Here is an 18,042-nt window from a genome sequence, read left to right as displayed (position 1 = left end):
GTTTTCAGATTGCCACAGATGAGGACAGCGGCGTGCTATTGTATAAGGGGGATAATGATCACATTGCAATGGAGCTTTATCGGGGTCGCCTTCGGGTCAGCTATGATACTGGCTCGTACCCTCCCTCTGCCATATACAGGTATGTAGTACGCAAACAAATTGAAGGGCTCTCACTGACACAGTTCTTACATGACTGATGATTCCATTGTTTGTCCCTTAGTGTGGAGACAGTGAATGATGGCAGTTTCCACGCGGTGGAGTTGCTAGCATCAGACCAAACTTTGTCTCTGTCCATCGACGGCGGGGCACCTAAATCCATCAACTCCATCAGCAAACAATCCACACTCAATATCGACTCCCCTCTTTACCTGGGAGGTAAGAACAGAACCTTTATGTATTCATTCAGCAATATGTTTATTATTGTGATTTGCAGTTTGTAGTGATGTAGAACGAGCATTTTAGTCTTTATTTTAGTACAAGAAAACATAATTTTATTCATCTAGTAATAGTCAACAAAAACTGTCAACATTTCAGCCTAGTTTGAGTCAGGGCAATAATTTTACCCCTGTATATTTTTTTGTCAGCAGATGTTAATAATGATAATTTCGGATCTAAAACTATTTCACATAAAAAATGTCTCTCATCTTTTTGATGTAAAACAACTTCACACACAAATACAACAAGTAGCTACTATGGGTCCATGCTACGCGCTAGTAAATTAGCCAGCATTAGTTAGCGGTCAGAATAACATTATTGTGGTAATGTTGGATTAATATTACATTCTAACTATAATTTAAGGTTTTTTGTTTGTTTTTTTTACCGTAAATTCACCTCGTGTCTGTCTGTGTTTGTGCATGTTGCACTCGCTAGCTGCAACTTTGAAAGGGGGGGAGGGGGGTTATGACATGACATTGTCACAGGAATTTTCAAAATCATATCATTTTCGTTTCATCTTTGTTCATGAACTAAAATGTCCATTTTGATTTTAGTCCAGTTTTTATTAATTGAAGTAAATTTTCGTCTCAATGAAAATTCATACCGATTTAGTCCCAGTTGCAGTTTATTAATGAGGGTTTTATTCTAGTCTAGTTTTCGTCCCATGAAAAATGTGTATTGATGGAAATATTTTTGTTTAGTTTCCGTAGCAAAATTAACACTAAGTACCTGCATTGCAGGTATGCCAGAGCGTGCCTCCGCATCCGGAGGAGGTCTGTCAGCCCTGCAGCACAGCTCAGGCGGACGAAACGGCACCAGCTTCCACGGCTGTCTCCGCAATCTCTACATCAACGGGAAGCTCCAGGACCTCGCAGCGGGGCTGGGGTCGGGAGCCGCGGACGTCGGGGCTGCACAGAGCACCACTCAACAGTGGCTGGGTCAAGGGGTGGAGCCTGGTTGCCAGCCCTGCCAGAGAGGGGCCTGCGTCCAGGGGGACTGCTACCCGACGGGACATCGGGGCTTTACCTGCACCTGCCACCCGGGCTGGACAGGACCAGTTTGCGACCAGCAAGTCAACAACCCCTGTGATGGCAACAAGTGAGTTGGACGATGAGTGAATACAGAAATTTAAGGATACAAAAACAGTTTCATTCCATTCACTTACCTCTTCTTATGACTTGTATGTTGCAAATAAATGTTTTACAGATGATTTGATTTAAAAACACGTGGTGAAGGCTCTCCGTGGGTCTGTTCAAAATCATTCACTAATTCCTTGTTTCCTAATCACTATATTTAGATTTGTGCATAGTGGACTATATTGTTCACTTCTTTGCTATCAGATAATTACAATGCACCAGATCAATGCTAGTACTTGACAGGGCTTTGGCGCCACCTTGTGGGATTTTAGGACATTTCAGAAAGAGATTTATTTATTTTTATACGCAAATAGGTGATTTTTTAAATATCTATCCATAACTATACAAAGGATTACTGTATAGCAGGGGGTCACCAATATGACTCCCACGGGCACCAAGGCACCCCCAATGACCAAATGATGGAAATGGAAGTGTTAGCGGAAGACAAACAAACATGTTACTGAGTTACAGAAAATAAATCAATTGCATCAATAGTTTGGGGAAAGCAAGCAAGTAGTCAGTTTGTAAAATTGGATGTACAGTAATCCTACCACCATTGCAGGTGTTAGGTTTCAAACCACCTCTGCAATGAGTGAAATCCACAATACAGAAATACCTTATTTAAATACTCCCTTTACATGTTTTTATAGCATTTACGTCACTTGTTGTTGTTGTTTTTAAGGTTTTTTTAACACACTTTTGAAATTATACAAGCACATTTAAACACATAATGGGAGAAAGCGAGATCAATGGATAATGCAAACATATTCTAAAAGTCTTACAGCGTACAGTATGGATCCCTCTGTGTTTTTACAGTAAACAAATCCATTTTTTCCAAACAAACTCTACTTAACACCTCTCAGTATACATCATTAGTTATGTCCAATTATAAAATGAACCTACAGTCTTTCTGTATACATAAAAAGCAGGATGAGAGAGGATGTGACATTCAATAATCTTCTTTTGTAACCAATTAACTTTATTTTAACAATGAACAGTATACAAAACATGTATAACATTGAATATATACTAGCAAAGCTTTCTGCTAATTAAATTTTTTTTTTCTCCAGGTGTATCCATGGCACCTGCCTGGCCATCAACTCCTACTCTTACTCCTGCCGCTGCCAGCCCGGATTCAGCGGCGTCCTCTGTGACGAGCAGGACCAGGAAGCGACCAATCCCTGCAGCCTGTCTCGCTGTAAACACGGCAAATGCAGAGTGTCAGGACTGGGCAAGGCATACTGCGAGTGTAACAGCGGATACACCGGAGAGGCGTGCGATAAAGGTGGCAATCATAATACTGTGCTGATTGATGGTTACAAACTAACATATAATGAGCTTTCACGATCTCAAACTAATCTATAGCTTTTTATTTAAGAGAAAATCCCTTCTAAAAGGCAGCTTGGTTCTTCGTTTTTTTGGCGTGTGCGCATGCATCTAACAATGTTTCCTGTTTCACTTCTAACGCCTTGCTTTTCCAAATCAGCTTCACCCGAGCTTCCGCTTAATCCCACACGAGGGGTCACTCAGGTGAGACTACATGATCCTCCCATGTAGTTTTTACCATTTTCATCCACTTTGTTTTATTTACCATGGTTTTTTTTCTCACATTGGGAGAATATTTTTTTAAATTATAGAGGCCCCACAACAAAACGGAAAAAAACAAATACTATTAAAATGTGTTATGTATCCTTACAATAGACCTCAAACAGGTTGAGAAAGCAGAAAATTCTCCAAAAAGAAGAATTAAGATTCTAAGGCAAGGAAGCCCAACACCAAACTGACTGTCTATATTATGTACAACTTTTCCAAAATGTTGATTATTCTCCGAAAATGTTTGTTTATTTATGCAAACATGTACATTTTACAAACATAGCCTACATTTTATCCTTTTGAAACAATTAATGTTCAAGACTGTAGCGTTAGTACACAAATGTCATGGCAAGATCAATTTCATTTTTTTTAAAGATGCTGTATCACATTCTGTCATTTTCATCTCTTACTATCCTCTTCACTTTTTCTGTGTTGTCCTGTGCCATTAAAATCCACTTTTGTTGTAATTTCATTATAATTGGAACAATATTGTGGATAACGCTCAGGGACAATATGGGGGGTGGGGGGTGGGGGTCTCTGAGTTTGATTTTTATGCTAATTAACTCTAATACTGGCATGCCGATTCCAAAATTGCAATCCATTGTTTTCTTTTTTCAAGTTTTTTTTCCACAGCTTACCCTCCAGATAAGCAAAATACCACTGATAGCTGCACTAAGAGCTGATTATGATTGGACGCATTTAACTTGTTTGTGCAGTCACAAATTGAGACTCAGTGGGTCAGTGCTAACAATATCTGCAAACAGAAAGCTAGCTAGTAGGATTTAAGAGAATTAGTGCTGGCTCCTCACTTAACCTTGTAACCACGGGCAATGGAAGTTCTATTTCATTTTATACTGTTTTGCTGTTTTCAAACCTTGTAACTATTATTATTTACATACATACACATTTCTTTCAATTTTTTTTAATGAAAACAGGGATCCTATTGATCAAAAACTTGAGGAAAAAAAATCTGTTTTGGATTTTGCAGACAAAAATGTGCTCAGCCTAACTCCACAAAAATGGTGTTCCCCAATGTAATTGCCGTTTTACTTTTTGCAGAGGTGGCCTGCAGAGGGGAACGGGTCCGAGATGTCTACCAGAGACAGCAAGGCTACGCGGCGTGCCAAACCCAGGAGAAGGTCTCCCGTCTAGAGTGCAGGGGCAGCTGCCCGGAGGGAGCAGAAGGACAAGGGACCTGCTGCACCCCCCTCCGCAGCAAACGCAGGAAATACACCTTCCAGTGCACCGACGGCTCCTCTTTTGTTCAGGAAGTGGAGAAAATCGTCAAGTGTGGCTGTACAAAGTGTTCCACATAAAAAAAGAAAACAAAAAAGACTTTTCTCCTTGCAAGATGTTTTGTGTACCTGCCCGCCTTACTTGCTTCCCATCCCCTTCTTTGAGATCCTGACAAAGCCTTCCATCAGTTTTTTAAAAACCCTTAAAAAAGAAAAAGAAGAAACTTGACAGTTTCTTTCCTTGTCAGTGCTGGACTGATGATTGATGCTTCCTCGGTGGGGACGTTGAATTGTATTGTAAAGTACAAAAACAGACTTATTTTTTATTATGAAGTGGAGAAAAAGACAAAAAAAAGAGTTGACTTTTTCCTTGCATCTACTTCTTTTCATCGATCACGACGACTCAGATGACTCCGCCACTGTCTCTTTCCTGGAGGATCCGCTCGTCTCTGGCATCTACCTGAAGACTTCCCTGCAGGCATCCTCTTGAGAGTCGTGTGTCGGGGGAGAAACCTGAATTGCTCGTGCCATAGACTCATCGCCACACAAAGGAGACTGTGCACGCAATCCGCAAAACGCTTTCACACAGCTACTGAACAACACTCTCACCCGTAGAACAGTTATTTGCTACCTTCCAGGTTCAATACACTATACAGTACTCCCCCAGTCATGAGTATTTATTGTATCATAAATACCTGTACTTATTAAGTAGGTCCTCCCCCATGTATCAATTCTGATTCTTTTAATATATATTAATTTATATTTGTCCTTATTTTTGTATTAAAAAGACATAATCTGTCAAGATAGCTGAACTAACATAATGGTGTCCTTTATTTTGGTTGAAGAGAAGTTGTTTTTTGTTTGTTTTTTAATCTATTGTGCTTGCCAGAGACCTCGGTTACATTTTAATCTGGAAATGTGACGTAAGGACGGTGTATATTTTTGTCACGTTTCCTGAGAGTTTGTACTGTGCCATTACCAGAAGGTCTTTATATTAGAATATACGGAACACAGATCTTGTGACTAGTAGCATTGACCCTAGAGGATGCCTAGAACTGTTTGTACCTTTTTAACAAATTTATGCTTAAAGGATACTGTGACTTTTTCTAAATGAAACTACTTTGTTAGCCCCTTGGTCTCTGATGTTTAACATGTTGCTGCTAAGTTTTTGTACCGTAGACTTGGATCCTGATCTGTATGTTATATAGAATTTCCTGCTCCGACTGTACAGGGGCACCTTGTGTAACAGATAAATATGTCCCCCACCTCCACACGTGTGCATTGTGCTTTATAGGTCCCATCTCTACCCCCAGACTAATGTCAGTTACCTGACTGATGTTTGCTAATTAAAACCAATATTTACCTCACACTCTTTACCGCTGCCTTTTTTTTTTGTCACAAATGACATGTATTTATTTATTATTTTAAAGAATAATTTTTAAAAAATTTAATGTCGCATGCATGGACAAGTCCGTGTTTGTGTGACGTTTTGTGGAAGTGACGTCACGTCAAGAGACGGAATTTAAAAAATTATAATTCTTAAAAAATAAATACATTTTTAAAAGAACAGTATTTAGCTAACTACTGTGCTTAAAATGTATATTCGTTTCTAAAAAGCCCAGCTACACAATGGCACTGCTGCTGACTTGTTTGATATTGCTCAACGAAAGGTCTACTAGCACAGTCTTGAGTAAAGACCGCCATTGGATTGGTGTAGTCTCCAAGCCTATCCTTCTGGAATTTGAATCATAATAGTGGCGAGACTGGCAGAAGCTTTTGTGTGTTGATAATAATTTTGTCCCATCCTCAGCTGCACAACTTCATCAGCTCTGGCCAAAAGCTGTAACACTGACAATGATCATTTACATACATTTCTTATCACAACGTCACTGTATTCCTAGATGTACTAACTTTTTACAACTGAATGGAGTTGGGGATTTTCCACACAAAGACATATTTTTACCAACAGAGGCCTCTCCTGCAAGGCACCCTGTCCATGGGTGGTTGAATCCCAAAAGAATGAGACCACATGCTGGTGGTGGCTTGATTGATAGACAAATGCAACTTTGTAGAAACTACAATGCAGAAATAGTTAATTAAAATATCGTAAAAGTGTATCACATATGAAAATATACCATCAATACTTGGATGGATAATCCGGGTATCTCGGCTGGCCTGGTTGGTCTGCCTGCTGCCCCCCAACCTTTTCTGGTTTGTGTACCCGGAAACACTACTTGGGTCCAACTAATCCAATTTTGGAGTGTTTTATTCAAATAAGTAAATTTTAAAAATTTCGTTAAAAAAAAAAAAAACGAATAGAAATACAACCAAATCATTTTGGGGGGCTTAATAACATTGTCGACTGCTCCACACTCCAGTCCGGTAGGTGGCGCTAATGACCAAAAGTGGGTTTGCCAACCAGTGCAGCAGATGCTGCAGCGTTTCCAGCATTGATCTGTATATATTACATTTTATATCATGTTAAATACAGATCAGTGATTTCCAACCATCGCCTTTACGCCTCTTCCGGTCTGGTTTCCAACATGGAGGCGCGCGAAACACCTGTATGCTGTTTTCCCAGCGATTTCGTTGAGGCAGGCTCCCGTTTATAGTGTATCGGTGCGCTATTCCACTTGTGGGTAGAAGAGGTTGCACAGAAGACCAGTTCGGGATCCGAAGGTCGACGGAGCCCTGGCCGTCAGTGTTTCCTCCTCGGCCAGGCCGTTTAGCAGCAGCATCACCCGGTTAGCACCCAGCACCAAGTGCGCGGAGCTTTACGCTCGGCGACGAGGCTAATGCTTGGATGTTTTAACGGCTTTAACAGTGTGCTAGCGTGTAGTTTGTAAATCGACCCGATAGGCTTGAAAGGAGGGTAGCGTGAGCATGTCGGATGATGAAGAAACTCTGCGTGAGACCCAGCCCCTAGAGGATCCTGAGGAGGTGGGCGAGACAGGTGACGCTGAGGACCAGGACAAGGCCGAGGCCATGCTGAAAGGCTACCTTCAGAACTGCGAAAAGTAACATCTCATTTTTAATATTTAGTTTGAGTTTGCCTTAATTTAGTTCTTTTGTTTGTTTATTTTGATGTCACCGCTCACCATGTCATCGCGTAATTAACTATTTATTGAAATCGTTTTAGGTTTTATGTCTTTTCAGAGTTCTTGAGAACTGATGGCGAGGGCAAGAATAAAGTGTACACTGGCTTGGCCAAGTGCATGCAGCCTGGGTGCAAAAACAAGGGAGTGACCTACACATCAGTTTCCCGGGCCCATCTTACCACGCATTATCAATGCGTGAGTTAAAATTTAAAAGTTTAAATTATAAAATGGCTTGTACAATTATTTCTGAATACAATAATTTAATAGACATTATTTCCAATATTTATTTTTTGTTCAAATAGGTTCACCCTGGAAAGAAGCGCAAGCTCAGAGCTGCGCTGGCTGAAAACAGCAAGCGTTTCCAGCCCAAGAGGCGCAGGCTCTCCATAGGGGAGGAGTTGTCCCAGGACAGGACCAGGTAACCTTGCCTGCAAGCTGAATTCTCGTGGTGTTTGTGAGTTCACAAACTTCAGAGAATCCATTCTGTATCGAGCACGCTGATTTTTATTGATTCAAACCACCAATCACAAAGCAACATTGTGTTTGGGGACACGATATGCCACCTTGACGATTAAAAAAAAACAGAGCGCAGACAAACAAACCTAACATGGCGACACCGAATACACGGACGCTGCAATTAATTCTGTTCTAGCGGAATTACCCAACGTTTATTTTTTCAAAGAAGAACAGCGAGAGGTGTTTCATGCATTTTTTAGCTGGTAAAGATGTTCATTCTTTTTTCACCTACAACGACAACTTCATCCGTTGCCGTGATTGGTCAATACACAAATTTGGTAAGCGTGCACAAGTTGCAGCATCGTCCAATCAGCTTAAAGTATTGTCCAGAATGTCCTACCTTTCCCAAGCAGGTCACATTGGAGCAGTTGCAGATTGATATTGTGGAGAACTTCTTTCAGTAATTCACATTATCAATATGGCTATTGCCAGGTTAGGTGCCAGGCAGATGAGGTGAGGGAAAAATAAATGGAAAAATACTTTTATCTATTATCTCTTAGTTTAGTTTAAGTTGTATTTTATTTTAAAGAGGGACAACTATAAATTACAAAAATTAAAAAAACTGATTTAATAATATTTATATGCTGATAATCGGGGGTGGGCAGTCCGTCCATCGCTGACAAACTCGCGTTTTGCTGGCAGACTGAAGACAGATGGAAACTCTGAAACACTAACGGAATAAGCCCCATCAGAAGGGATTTTTCATCTGAACCTGAAAAACAAAATAACATCTCACAATAACATTTGGATATGACAGAACTTAACAACAGCTTTTATTAACCTAGAAGTGAAACGGACCAGAGCCAGCACAGTTACACCAGCATGTCGGATGGTGACGAGTTTCTGAGTCACACCCGGCCCCTGGAGGATCCTGAGGAAGTGGATGGGGACAACATCGAGGCGATCAGCGAGCTTGAAGGCTACCTCGAAAACTGCGAAGGGTAAGAAATTCAAATTTTTCATATTTAATGTGGGCAGGTTGCGTCACTTAACTCATTCACTGCAAATGAAGGCTATAGATGTCAAAAATTCATTTGAAATATTTCTATTAGTTTAACTTTTTTTTTTTTTACTTTTGCTAACAAGAGTATGAAAACCTAGACTTTTTTTATTGTAAATTTAGAACAGTTATACAACTTGTCATTAATCGTTAGTTAACGATTGAAGTCATGCGATTAATTACAATTAAAAATTGTAATCGCCTGACACCCCTAATTAAAAATATCGTAATTAATCGCATGACTTCAATAGTTGACTCACGATTAATCACAAATATATCTGTTATAAATTTACAATAAAAAAAATTCTAGGTTTTCATAAAAAATGAAATAAATGTGAAACTAATAGAAATAGTTCACATGAATTTTTGACGTCTATAGTCGTCAATGGCAGTGAATGAGTTAATAAAGTTTATTTGAAAGTAATTATTTCACCACTCACCCGTTCATTATGTAATTAAGTATTTATTGTTTTTTGGTTGTTTTTTTGGGTTGTTTTTTATAGGTTTTATATCTTTTCAAAGTTCTTGAAAACTGAAGGCGAAGGCAAGAATAAAGTGTACACTGGCTTGGCCAAGTGTATGCAGCCTGGGTGCAAAAACAAGGGTTTGACCTACACATCAGTTTCCCGGGCTCATCTTACCACGCACTATCAATGCGTGAGTTAAGTCTTAAAAGCTTCAAATGTATTTTAATTAAAACAGTTAGACTTTGCTACTTAGATACATAATAAATATAAAGTATCAATTCTGTTGTACAATTAATTCTGAATACAATAATTTAATAAACAATATTTTTACAAATACTTTTTTTGTTCAAATAGGTTCACCCTGGAAAGAAGGCCGAGCTCAAAGCTGCACTGGCTGGAAATAGCCGGCGTGGCCGCCACTCGGAGCAGCTCGCGGAGTCTCCCCCCAAAAAGAGCAAGTCCACCCTGGAGGAACCTGTCAGGGAGTTCAGCCAGGACAAGGCCATGCAGATGTTCACAAGGTGAGGAATAATCAAATTAGAAAATACTACTGTGTCTTATGTGTTTTATTTATTTATAATGCAGATCATTTAATTAAACATAGTTTATTAGCAAACTTATCAAATTATTTTCAATTTTCATTTACAGGTGGTTAGTGGAGACACATTCCCCCCGCAGTCTTTGTGAACACCCTTACACCAAGGAACTGTTTGCCTACCTGAGTCCTGAATTCAAGGTCAAGACCACGAAGGACGTGAGGGGGGACCTGGACGAGTTGATGGACGATTTGTTGGATCTGCTGTCCAAACAGAAGTAGGTGGCAAATAGGGCTGGAAAATTATGAATTTGCAAATTTTCCTTTTTCACCTAAAAATTATGATTGTGATGTCATTTGTGTTTATTTTTTCAAGGCCCTTTTCAATGATTTATTTTAACAAATAAGCAATAATGAGTCTTTATTACAATTTATTACAGATTACTGACAGAAACTTGAAACACTGACGGACTAAGCACCGACGCACGTGATTTTTCGGCTGTCAGTACAGTCGGAAAGTCCGTCAGTCCGCCATCGATAGACTCTTGTTTCGTTGGCGGACTGCCGGAAGCTTTGAAACACTGATTGGAATAAGTGCTGGTAGAGGCAATTTTCAGCAATCACCCAAATTTTCACTAACCTAGTCCTTCTCAAATAGGGAGTGCATATGACGCGTTTTATTTTTTGTTAATACTTTAATAAAGTGTAATTGCACATCACTACAGTAGGTGGCAGTGGTGCTCTTATTGTCAGCGAATGCACAAGCAGTATTGGCTCCTCTGCAGGCGTGTACTTGCAACAATTTTATAGACAAATGATGCCATGTGTTAGCGGAGAGTTGTCCATTATAACTTTATTTGTCTGCGTGTCTGCTTATGCTGCGCTTGTGTGTGACATACTAAGTATGATCTCAGCGCCGATTGGCTGTCGCTAATGTGATGTCATCAAAAGTTCACATCCTATCGTGCCAAAATGAGCCGAGGACATTTTTGCTTCAAACGCGCTGCGTGGAACGCAAACGCGCTTGACCACGGGTACTGCATTGACTGATAATAGACTAAGTAGCGTGAGCTTGTGAATGACAGAGACAGTGAATCGAACCAGAGCCAGCTCAGTGACGCCAGCATGTCGGATGGTGACGAGTCTCTGAGTCACACCCAGCCCCTGGGGGATCCGGAGGAGTTGGAGGAGACGGATGACGCTGGGGACCAGGACACCGCCGGGGCCATCAGGATGCTTAAAAAATACCTCCAGAACTGTGAAATGTAAGAACATTTCTTTATTTTGATATATTAGAAAAAAATCACCACTCACTAGTTGAACAAATGTTTAACTATTAATGGAAATCCGTTTTTATTAATTTTTTTAGGTTTTATATCTTTGCACAATTCTTGAAAACTGAAGACGAGGGCAAGAAAAAGGTGTACACTGGCTTGGCCAGGTGTATGCAGACTGGGTGCAAAAAGGAGTGGGTGACCTACACTTCCATTTCTAGGGCCAATCTTACCTTGCACTATCAAAATGTGAGTTAAAATTGAAAAGTTTAACATTTTCTTTGAATTGGAACAGTTATACTGTCCTACTTAGATACAGAATAAATATGAAGTATAAAATACACCATACAATTATTTTTTTGCAAGATTAATTTAATAAACATGTATTTTTACAATGTATTTTTTGTTCGAATAGGTTCACCCTGAAAAGGAGGCAGAGTTCAAAGCTGCTCTGGCTGGAAACAGCAAGCGTGGTCGTCCCTCCAACAAGAGCCAGCTCTCCATGGACGAATCTTTCACGCACAAACTCAACCAGGACAAGGCCAGGCACATGTTCACAAGGTGGGGAAAAACACAATAGACAAAATACTGCTATTATCTTGCTGTGTTGTTTACCTTTCAAATGCATTTGGTTGTTTAGTATTTAAAATTGTCTATTTAATTTATTCCTAAAGCCACTAACTTAATTAATCATTGATGTTAATTAGCAATTGTATGAAATAACTTTTAAGTCTTTATTTATAGGTGGTTTGTGGAGACACTTTCCCCGCTCAAGCTTTGTGAACACCCCTACACCAGGGAGTTGTTTTCCTACCTCAGTCCTAAGTTCCAACTCGTGTCCAGGAAGACCCTGAGGAGGGACCTGGATGTGATGAAGGACAAGGCCAATCTGGCGATACAAAAACTGCTGTCCAAGCAAAAGTGGGTGGCAACCACTGCTGACAGCTGGACGGTGCACAACCGGTAAAGCTATACATGACATGACTACAAATGTTCATATTTCATATCATACTTACACATAATGTAATTTTATGCTGATAATAAATGAAATATTAAATATGCATCTATTGCATTATCAGCGTTGCTGCGGGTAATTAAAAAGCATTAAAAGTAATTAAATGAATTTTGCTTAAATTAAGCCCTTAAATGGCATGAACTCATTCAAAACCAAAACCGTGTAAATAAGTTTTTTAATACTTTGTCCTGCACTCCCAAAAATTTATTTATACATTTTTTTCAATGTTTTTTTTATGCTAGAGCATACAGAAGGCTTTGATACAGCTTCTGACATGAATAGGCTGCTTAAATCAATGTTAGTTATTACAAAAAACGACCAGCAGGTGGCAGCAAAGTACAGTATAAGCCATCAGAGATGGCCATGTAGCAACAAGCTCTTTTTCCCAGTGTTTTCAACAATTTTGTGAATAATGATGAAACGTAGCTATATTCTAATGCTAATTGCTGCAAAATGGAAACTTACAAATATACTTTTTTTTTCCTGATGAAAGAAGAGACTCTAATATTTTCTTTTTTTTTGATAGGTTCCATATTTTATAGCAATATAACAGAATATTCTGTGGACCTTGCAAAATCAGTCAAAATCCAGTAAAACATCCCGGAGCAAAAGGGGTTGCTTCAGTGAAAATGGCTAGGAAGGAATGAGTTAAAAAGCTTTAAATACAATGTCCAGATGCATTAAACAATTAAATACAATTAATGTAAAACCATTGTTGTTTATATACTTTATTTAACATACATTGTACACATCTGTCACTATAACAAAATTTTGCGATTATAAATAAATGCGATAAATTTGTAGGGACTGGTGACTAGTTGTAATTTACAGTGAGCAAAATGGTTCGAAGTCCACGAATTGCTTCATATTCCAAACACCAATGTCTCTGAATTTGAAAAGAACAATGTACCATTTCTGTCACTAACGTCCACCATGAAACACTAATGCTATCTAGTGGCAGAAAAATACATCAATACAAATCTATGACTCAATGTTTCACACTTCTTTAACTGTTTAGTATATCTTTTTAACTTCAAATGACTATGAATTATTTACTATAAATTACTCTATTAATGAACTAAAAGATACAACCACATTTGTATTTGGTAATTACAGTCATTTCTGGACGATAAGCCGTTACTTTTTTCACTTGCATTCGATCCTGCGGCTAATATAAAGGTGCAGCTTTTTCATCACATCACAAGGGGGCGCACTATAAAGGAAGCGCAAGAGCGTCAGGCAGAGCAAAACAAACCAAGTGAGCCCAAACACAGTAGGAGAGACAGAACGAGAGCGAGACAATTTGCGCCCTCATTATGCAAAAGAAAGCAGCGGGAACCCGGTGCGGTAACATTAAAGCACCTGCGGCTTACAGTCGGGTGCGGCTTATATGTGTAACAAACTCAAGTATTCCCCAAATTTGCGCTTTATAGTCCAGAAATTACTGTAACCATATTTGTCCACTTTTATGTTAATTAACAAGAATATGAAAAACTTGAAAAATATATTTTATTGTACATTTATCACAGATGAAAATGTGTGTTTAATCGTGAACTATGGAAATCATGCCATTAATTAATTTTTTTTTTAAATGTGTGTGTATATATATTATTGCATTCCATTTTGCTGCAATTAGCATTAGAATATAGTTATAATTGCATTAAATTACATTTGCTGATACCTGCAGAATTCATATTTTCCCCACAGAACCTTCCTGGGCATGACTGTCCACTGGATTGACCGGCTCAGCCTGAAGAGGAAGATGACAACGCTGGCATGCAAGGAGTTGAAGGTAAAAATGAAAGATACCATGTTCGAATAAAAAAAATTAACTACATATTGTTATATTGATTGGATTTATTTCACTCAGGCACTAGTGTAAAATTTTGGTGCTGAATAAATCTTTCGAACAAAAGCAACAATTATTCTTCTCAGGTCAGTGAGAAAGATTATCTCCTGAGGAAAGTCATCCATGATGTCCACCAGGAGTTTGGGATTGTCCAGAAGGTGGCGGCTATCACCACGGACAACGGCGCAAACTTTGGGGAACCGGAGAGGAAACGAGAGGAGGTTGAGGAGGCGGCTGAGGAGGAGGTTGAAGAAGAGGTGTTGGGGGACCCTGGGGACATCCAGGGACGCCTCGGCAGCGAGGACGTCGATCCTCAGATCCCTCTGCCACCTCACCGTCGCTGTAGGTAAGCATTAACAGATTTTGAAAATTTAAACTTTAAAGTGTGTTGCGACTTAATGAAGGAATGGTCGATCGCTACCAATACATTTGATAAAGAAATATTAAAACTTGTTTCATTATTTATTTTGTTTCAGCGTGCATACCCTGGGCCTCATGACGTCTGTTGACATCAATGTGGTGGTGGGCTGGAACACTCGCTGGCGCAAGGCAATCGCCAAGGCCCGGCACCTCTGGAAGCTCCAGAAAGAGTCCCCCGCTGTCGCCAATCAGATCAAGGATGCCGTCAAGAGAACGCTGACAATGCCTGTTGGAGTTAGGCAAGTTTTCGAAATTATTCAAATTGAACATCGTCGCCAACGCTAATATCTTCATAATTTACTTTTGCTTTTTTTTTTTTTTTTTTAACATCCAAACATTGAATTACATTAATTCTGCGTATTTGGAAATAAATGTGTTAATATCTGTAGGTGGAACTCCTACCTTGACAGTGTGAAGGTGCTATCGGAGGTGATGTCTATGCCGAGGCAGGTGGAGGCCATCAACGACATCATAATTAATCAGCACGGGGGCAAGGCAGGAGCGGCAATTCTGGATCAGGATATTAGGGTACGAAATATATATTAATTTCATTCATGCACTATTAGTGATCGGCAGAAGTCGCAGAACTAGCAAGTTTTCTCATTCATGTTATGGGTTTTGGCCAAAACAGCCAATTTTGTCTGCTCAAGTTTCCTTTTGAACTCTTTCAGATCCTGAAAGAGTACTGGGACGTCATGAAGCCTGTGGCGGACACTCTGAGCAGTCTACAGGGGGAGGACAACGCCTACATGGGCATCCTCCTCCCGACACTCCTTGTCTTGAAAAGGTGGCTGCAGCACCAGCAGAGGGGCGAGCTGCTGTATGCAAGGCCCCTGGTTCAGTCCCTCCTCAGAGGCTTTGACAAAAGGTGTGTGTGTGTGTGTGTGTGTGTGTGTGTATATATATCTTTTTTTTTATTATTATTTATTGGCAACTTTTGTTTTCACATTTTGAAACTGATATTTGATTCATTTCTAGGTTTGGCTCCCTCTTTGAGGACCAAGACCTGCTGATGGCCTCTGCCCTGCACCCCTCATTCACCCCTGCCGTCCTGTCGAAGATCGTCCCCAGCCAGGCCAACGCCATCAAGGACAGGATCTTCAGCGAGCTGAAGGCTATGGTGCAGTCTACGGAGCAGCAACAGGCAACCCAGGCCCAACCTCAAGTGAAGAGCCACCAGGACCGGGTTTTCAAGTAAGGGATCATGTTTGTTTGTTTTCAAAGGTTTAAACCTATTCCTCCCATTTTTTTTAAACCATTTTATCAATTCTTTTTTTTTTTTTTTTACTTAACTAAACGGCTATTGGTGGTTACAGGGAGTTGTTCGGCACCGACCAGATGTTGATCAGTCAGGATGTGGACCAGGTGCTGATAGCCAGCATCCATGACTGGAAGCCCCAGCGGGAAGCCCTCTCCTGGGCCGTGTTCCCCAAGGCGCACAGGGAAGCGTGGGTAGACTTATTCATCAAGTACAACACAGCCCTCCCTAGCTCCGCTGCCGTGGAGACGATGTTCGCCAAAGCCAGCAACATCTTCAAGCCGAAGAAGGCCGCCCTATATGGCGGCAACTTCGAGAAACTGGTGTTCCTGAAGGGGAACATGTCCCTGTTGGGATACACTAGCTACAAGGGACAGTTTGGGGAGGAGGAGCAGCAGTAATAAGTGTAGTAGGAGAATGTACATACTGTATATTTTTTGTGTCTTAAGCGGTCCTAACTTTTTTCTAAATGAGTAAATTTGTGTGTTGTTACCTTTGCAAACATTATTTTACTGAGTGCTCGAAAATAGTGATGAATTGAAATTTAGCGATGACGGAAGCATGGTTAAAATAACAATGACGGACTGACGAGCAAGCCACTAGCAAACGATGCAGGCAAAATTTACTGATGCGCTCACCACTGATGAGAACAATACCAATAAATTATTTTTAAAACAAAACCGTGGGCAACATTTTGAATCTGGATTTGTAGTCTCATTACAAAGGTACCGTATTTCAGTTATTCCCAAGTCAATGTAAATGCCATTTGGTCAAAAATGTCAGATGTTAATCAATTTTCAGGTTCAAATGTTTAATTTAAGAAATGCTGTGAAACATGCATTCTGCATACTTTAGAGGAAGCAGCGTTATAGGGCAGTGACTCCCAAATTTTCTGCCATGTGCCATCTTAAAATGAACAAAAAAACCTGTAAAAGTACTGCCATTATGACAACATTAATAATGTAGTTGTCTAGTAGGCCTAAGCATTCATCAAAAATGAGATGGAGCTTTTTATTCTAAAATGCATATATAATGTTATTGTAAGCCATGGTAATATATTTATTCAATTAAAATGTTTAGCAAATTAATGTTACATATTTAAATTTAATATTTAAAAAAATCTAACTGGTATTTAAAGATGAAATAAAAATTGTATTAAAAAGAGATAAGATAAACTTGAGAAAATATTACTTTACTTACCACTAGAGGGAGCTTCCATGCCGTATGGGAACACCATCAGTTTGTGGTGGCTCTAACTTGATAGAACTTGACAAGCGGTTGTATTTGTCAGCTCGTAGATGAGAAGAATCTCACATTTATGCCCTCATCAAAATGATAAATACTTAAAATTCATTTTACCAGTTTAAGACTGCTTTGGTAGTTTTACCTAAGGATTCAAGGTCAAGTGTATGGTTAAATTCAATGTTTTGGTATTAGAGATGTAAATGATTAGATTAACTGAAATTATTTACCTACTAATTAATTCACTCAAATAAAGCTTCAATATCTGGCATCTAAGAGATCTGTCCATTAACAGGAAGCATTATAAGAGTGAGAACGCTTCTAGCTTAGAGCTCCACTTACCTGTAAGATGTGACTTTTTTTTTAGTTTTAATACATATTTAAACCAGACTTGCATTGGTGTACTTTTATTTATTTTTACTTATTTCAGAAGTGTGTATCAAACTGGTAGCCACATTAAAGGGACTATATGGCCAGGATGGCCCATTTTTCACATTTAGAAACTTGTATTTTTCTCTTCTTTTTTTTAAATCAGGAAAACAAGACTAGCAAGCTTATATTTGCAATCATTGTTTCAGGGTTTAAACCCTTGGCATTATACAACGTTTATTAACAGCAAAATGTCTACACAAGATTTTATGTAGATATATAAATAATTTAACCCAATTAAATAAATAAAAAACATTAATGATCAACTATATCATCATATATTCCTTTATGCCAAACAAGTCGACGTACGTAGCTCTCTATAAAAGGGCACAAACTTAAGTCCCAGTTAAGTGAAATGTGGTGTGTTAACAAGCCTGGCAAATATGAATAAACCACACACACAAAAATGTGCAAAATATATCAAATCAGGTTTCAAAATGATAAAACAAAAAATCCATCTCGCGTTCTAACAGGCTTGTGGACATCGCGGACCGGTGGCCAGCTTGTCCAATGTCACCACCCTGCTTTGTGTTGTGTTGC

The 18,042-nt window shown here is 39.4% G+C and overlaps 2 protein-coding genes across 12 annotated transcripts in view; both read left to right on the top strand.

The window, feature by feature from the left end:
* slit2 (slit homolog 2 (Drosophila)) overlaps nucleotides 1-5,766 on the top strand; it is a 106,442-nt gene extending 100,676 nt beyond the window's left edge. For 8 of the 9 annotated variants that reach the window (XM_086082241.1, XM_086082242.1, XM_086082243.1 and 5 more), the window contains 5 exons: nucleotides 9-139; nucleotides 221-375; nucleotides 1,176-1,533; nucleotides 2,642-2,856; nucleotides 4,224-5,766. In XM_086082241.1, the coding sequence (XP_085938367.1) occupies nucleotides 9-139; nucleotides 221-375; nucleotides 1,176-1,533; nucleotides 2,642-2,856; nucleotides 4,224-4,480 (1,116 nt within the window). In that variant the 3' untranslated portion in view covers nucleotides 4,481-5,766. Of the gene's footprint in view, nucleotides 1-8; nucleotides 140-220; nucleotides 376-1,175; nucleotides 1,534-2,641; nucleotides 2,857-3,057; nucleotides 3,102-4,223 lie in introns of all 9 variants that reach the window. The other variant, XM_086082248.1, reaches the window with a different exon arrangement.
* Nucleotides 5,767-6,888: 1,122 nt separating this feature from the next.
* LOC147169807 (uncharacterized) lies at nucleotides 6,889-17,654 on the top strand. 3 transcript variants are annotated; one of them, XM_086082794.1, is made up of 18 exons: nucleotides 6,889-7,416; nucleotides 7,539-7,692; nucleotides 7,800-7,915; nucleotides 8,799-8,954; nucleotides 9,517-9,670; nucleotides 9,835-10,001; nucleotides 10,129-10,293; nucleotides 11,101-11,280; nucleotides 11,385-11,538; nucleotides 11,705-11,850; nucleotides 12,034-12,252; nucleotides 14,012-14,096; nucleotides 14,291-14,499; nucleotides 14,630-14,812; nucleotides 14,963-15,101; nucleotides 15,245-15,441; nucleotides 15,552-15,767; nucleotides 15,890-17,654. In XM_086082794.1, exons 1-18 carry the CDS (start codon nucleotides 7,283-7,285, stop codon nucleotides 16,230-16,232), a joined length of 3,117 nt encoding a protein of 1,038 aa, XP_085938920.1. In that variant the 5' UTR covers nucleotides 6,889-7,282; the 3' UTR covers nucleotides 16,233-17,654. The 3 variants fall into 3 exon arrangements, with proteins under 3 accessions (XP_085938920.1, XP_085938919.1, XP_085938918.1); XM_086082793.1 differs by having other exon boundaries at nucleotides 14,240-14,499; nucleotides 14,984-15,101; XM_086082792.1 differs by having other exon boundaries at nucleotides 6,891-7,416; nucleotides 14,240-14,499; nucleotides 15,890-17,652.
* Nucleotides 17,655-18,042: the final 388 nt, after the last annotated feature.

This window comes from Leptonotus elevatus, chromosome 8, assembly GCF_054856555.1.
Source record: "Leptonotus elevatus isolate MCC_2025b chromosome 8, RoL_Lele_1.0, whole genome shotgun sequence".
Lineage (NCBI taxonomy): Eukaryota > Metazoa > Chordata > Actinopteri > Syngnathiformes > Syngnathidae > Leptonotus > Leptonotus elevatus.
The sequence above is the reverse complement of the archived record's forward strand: the minus strand, read 5'-3'. Positions and strand labels throughout refer to the sequence as shown.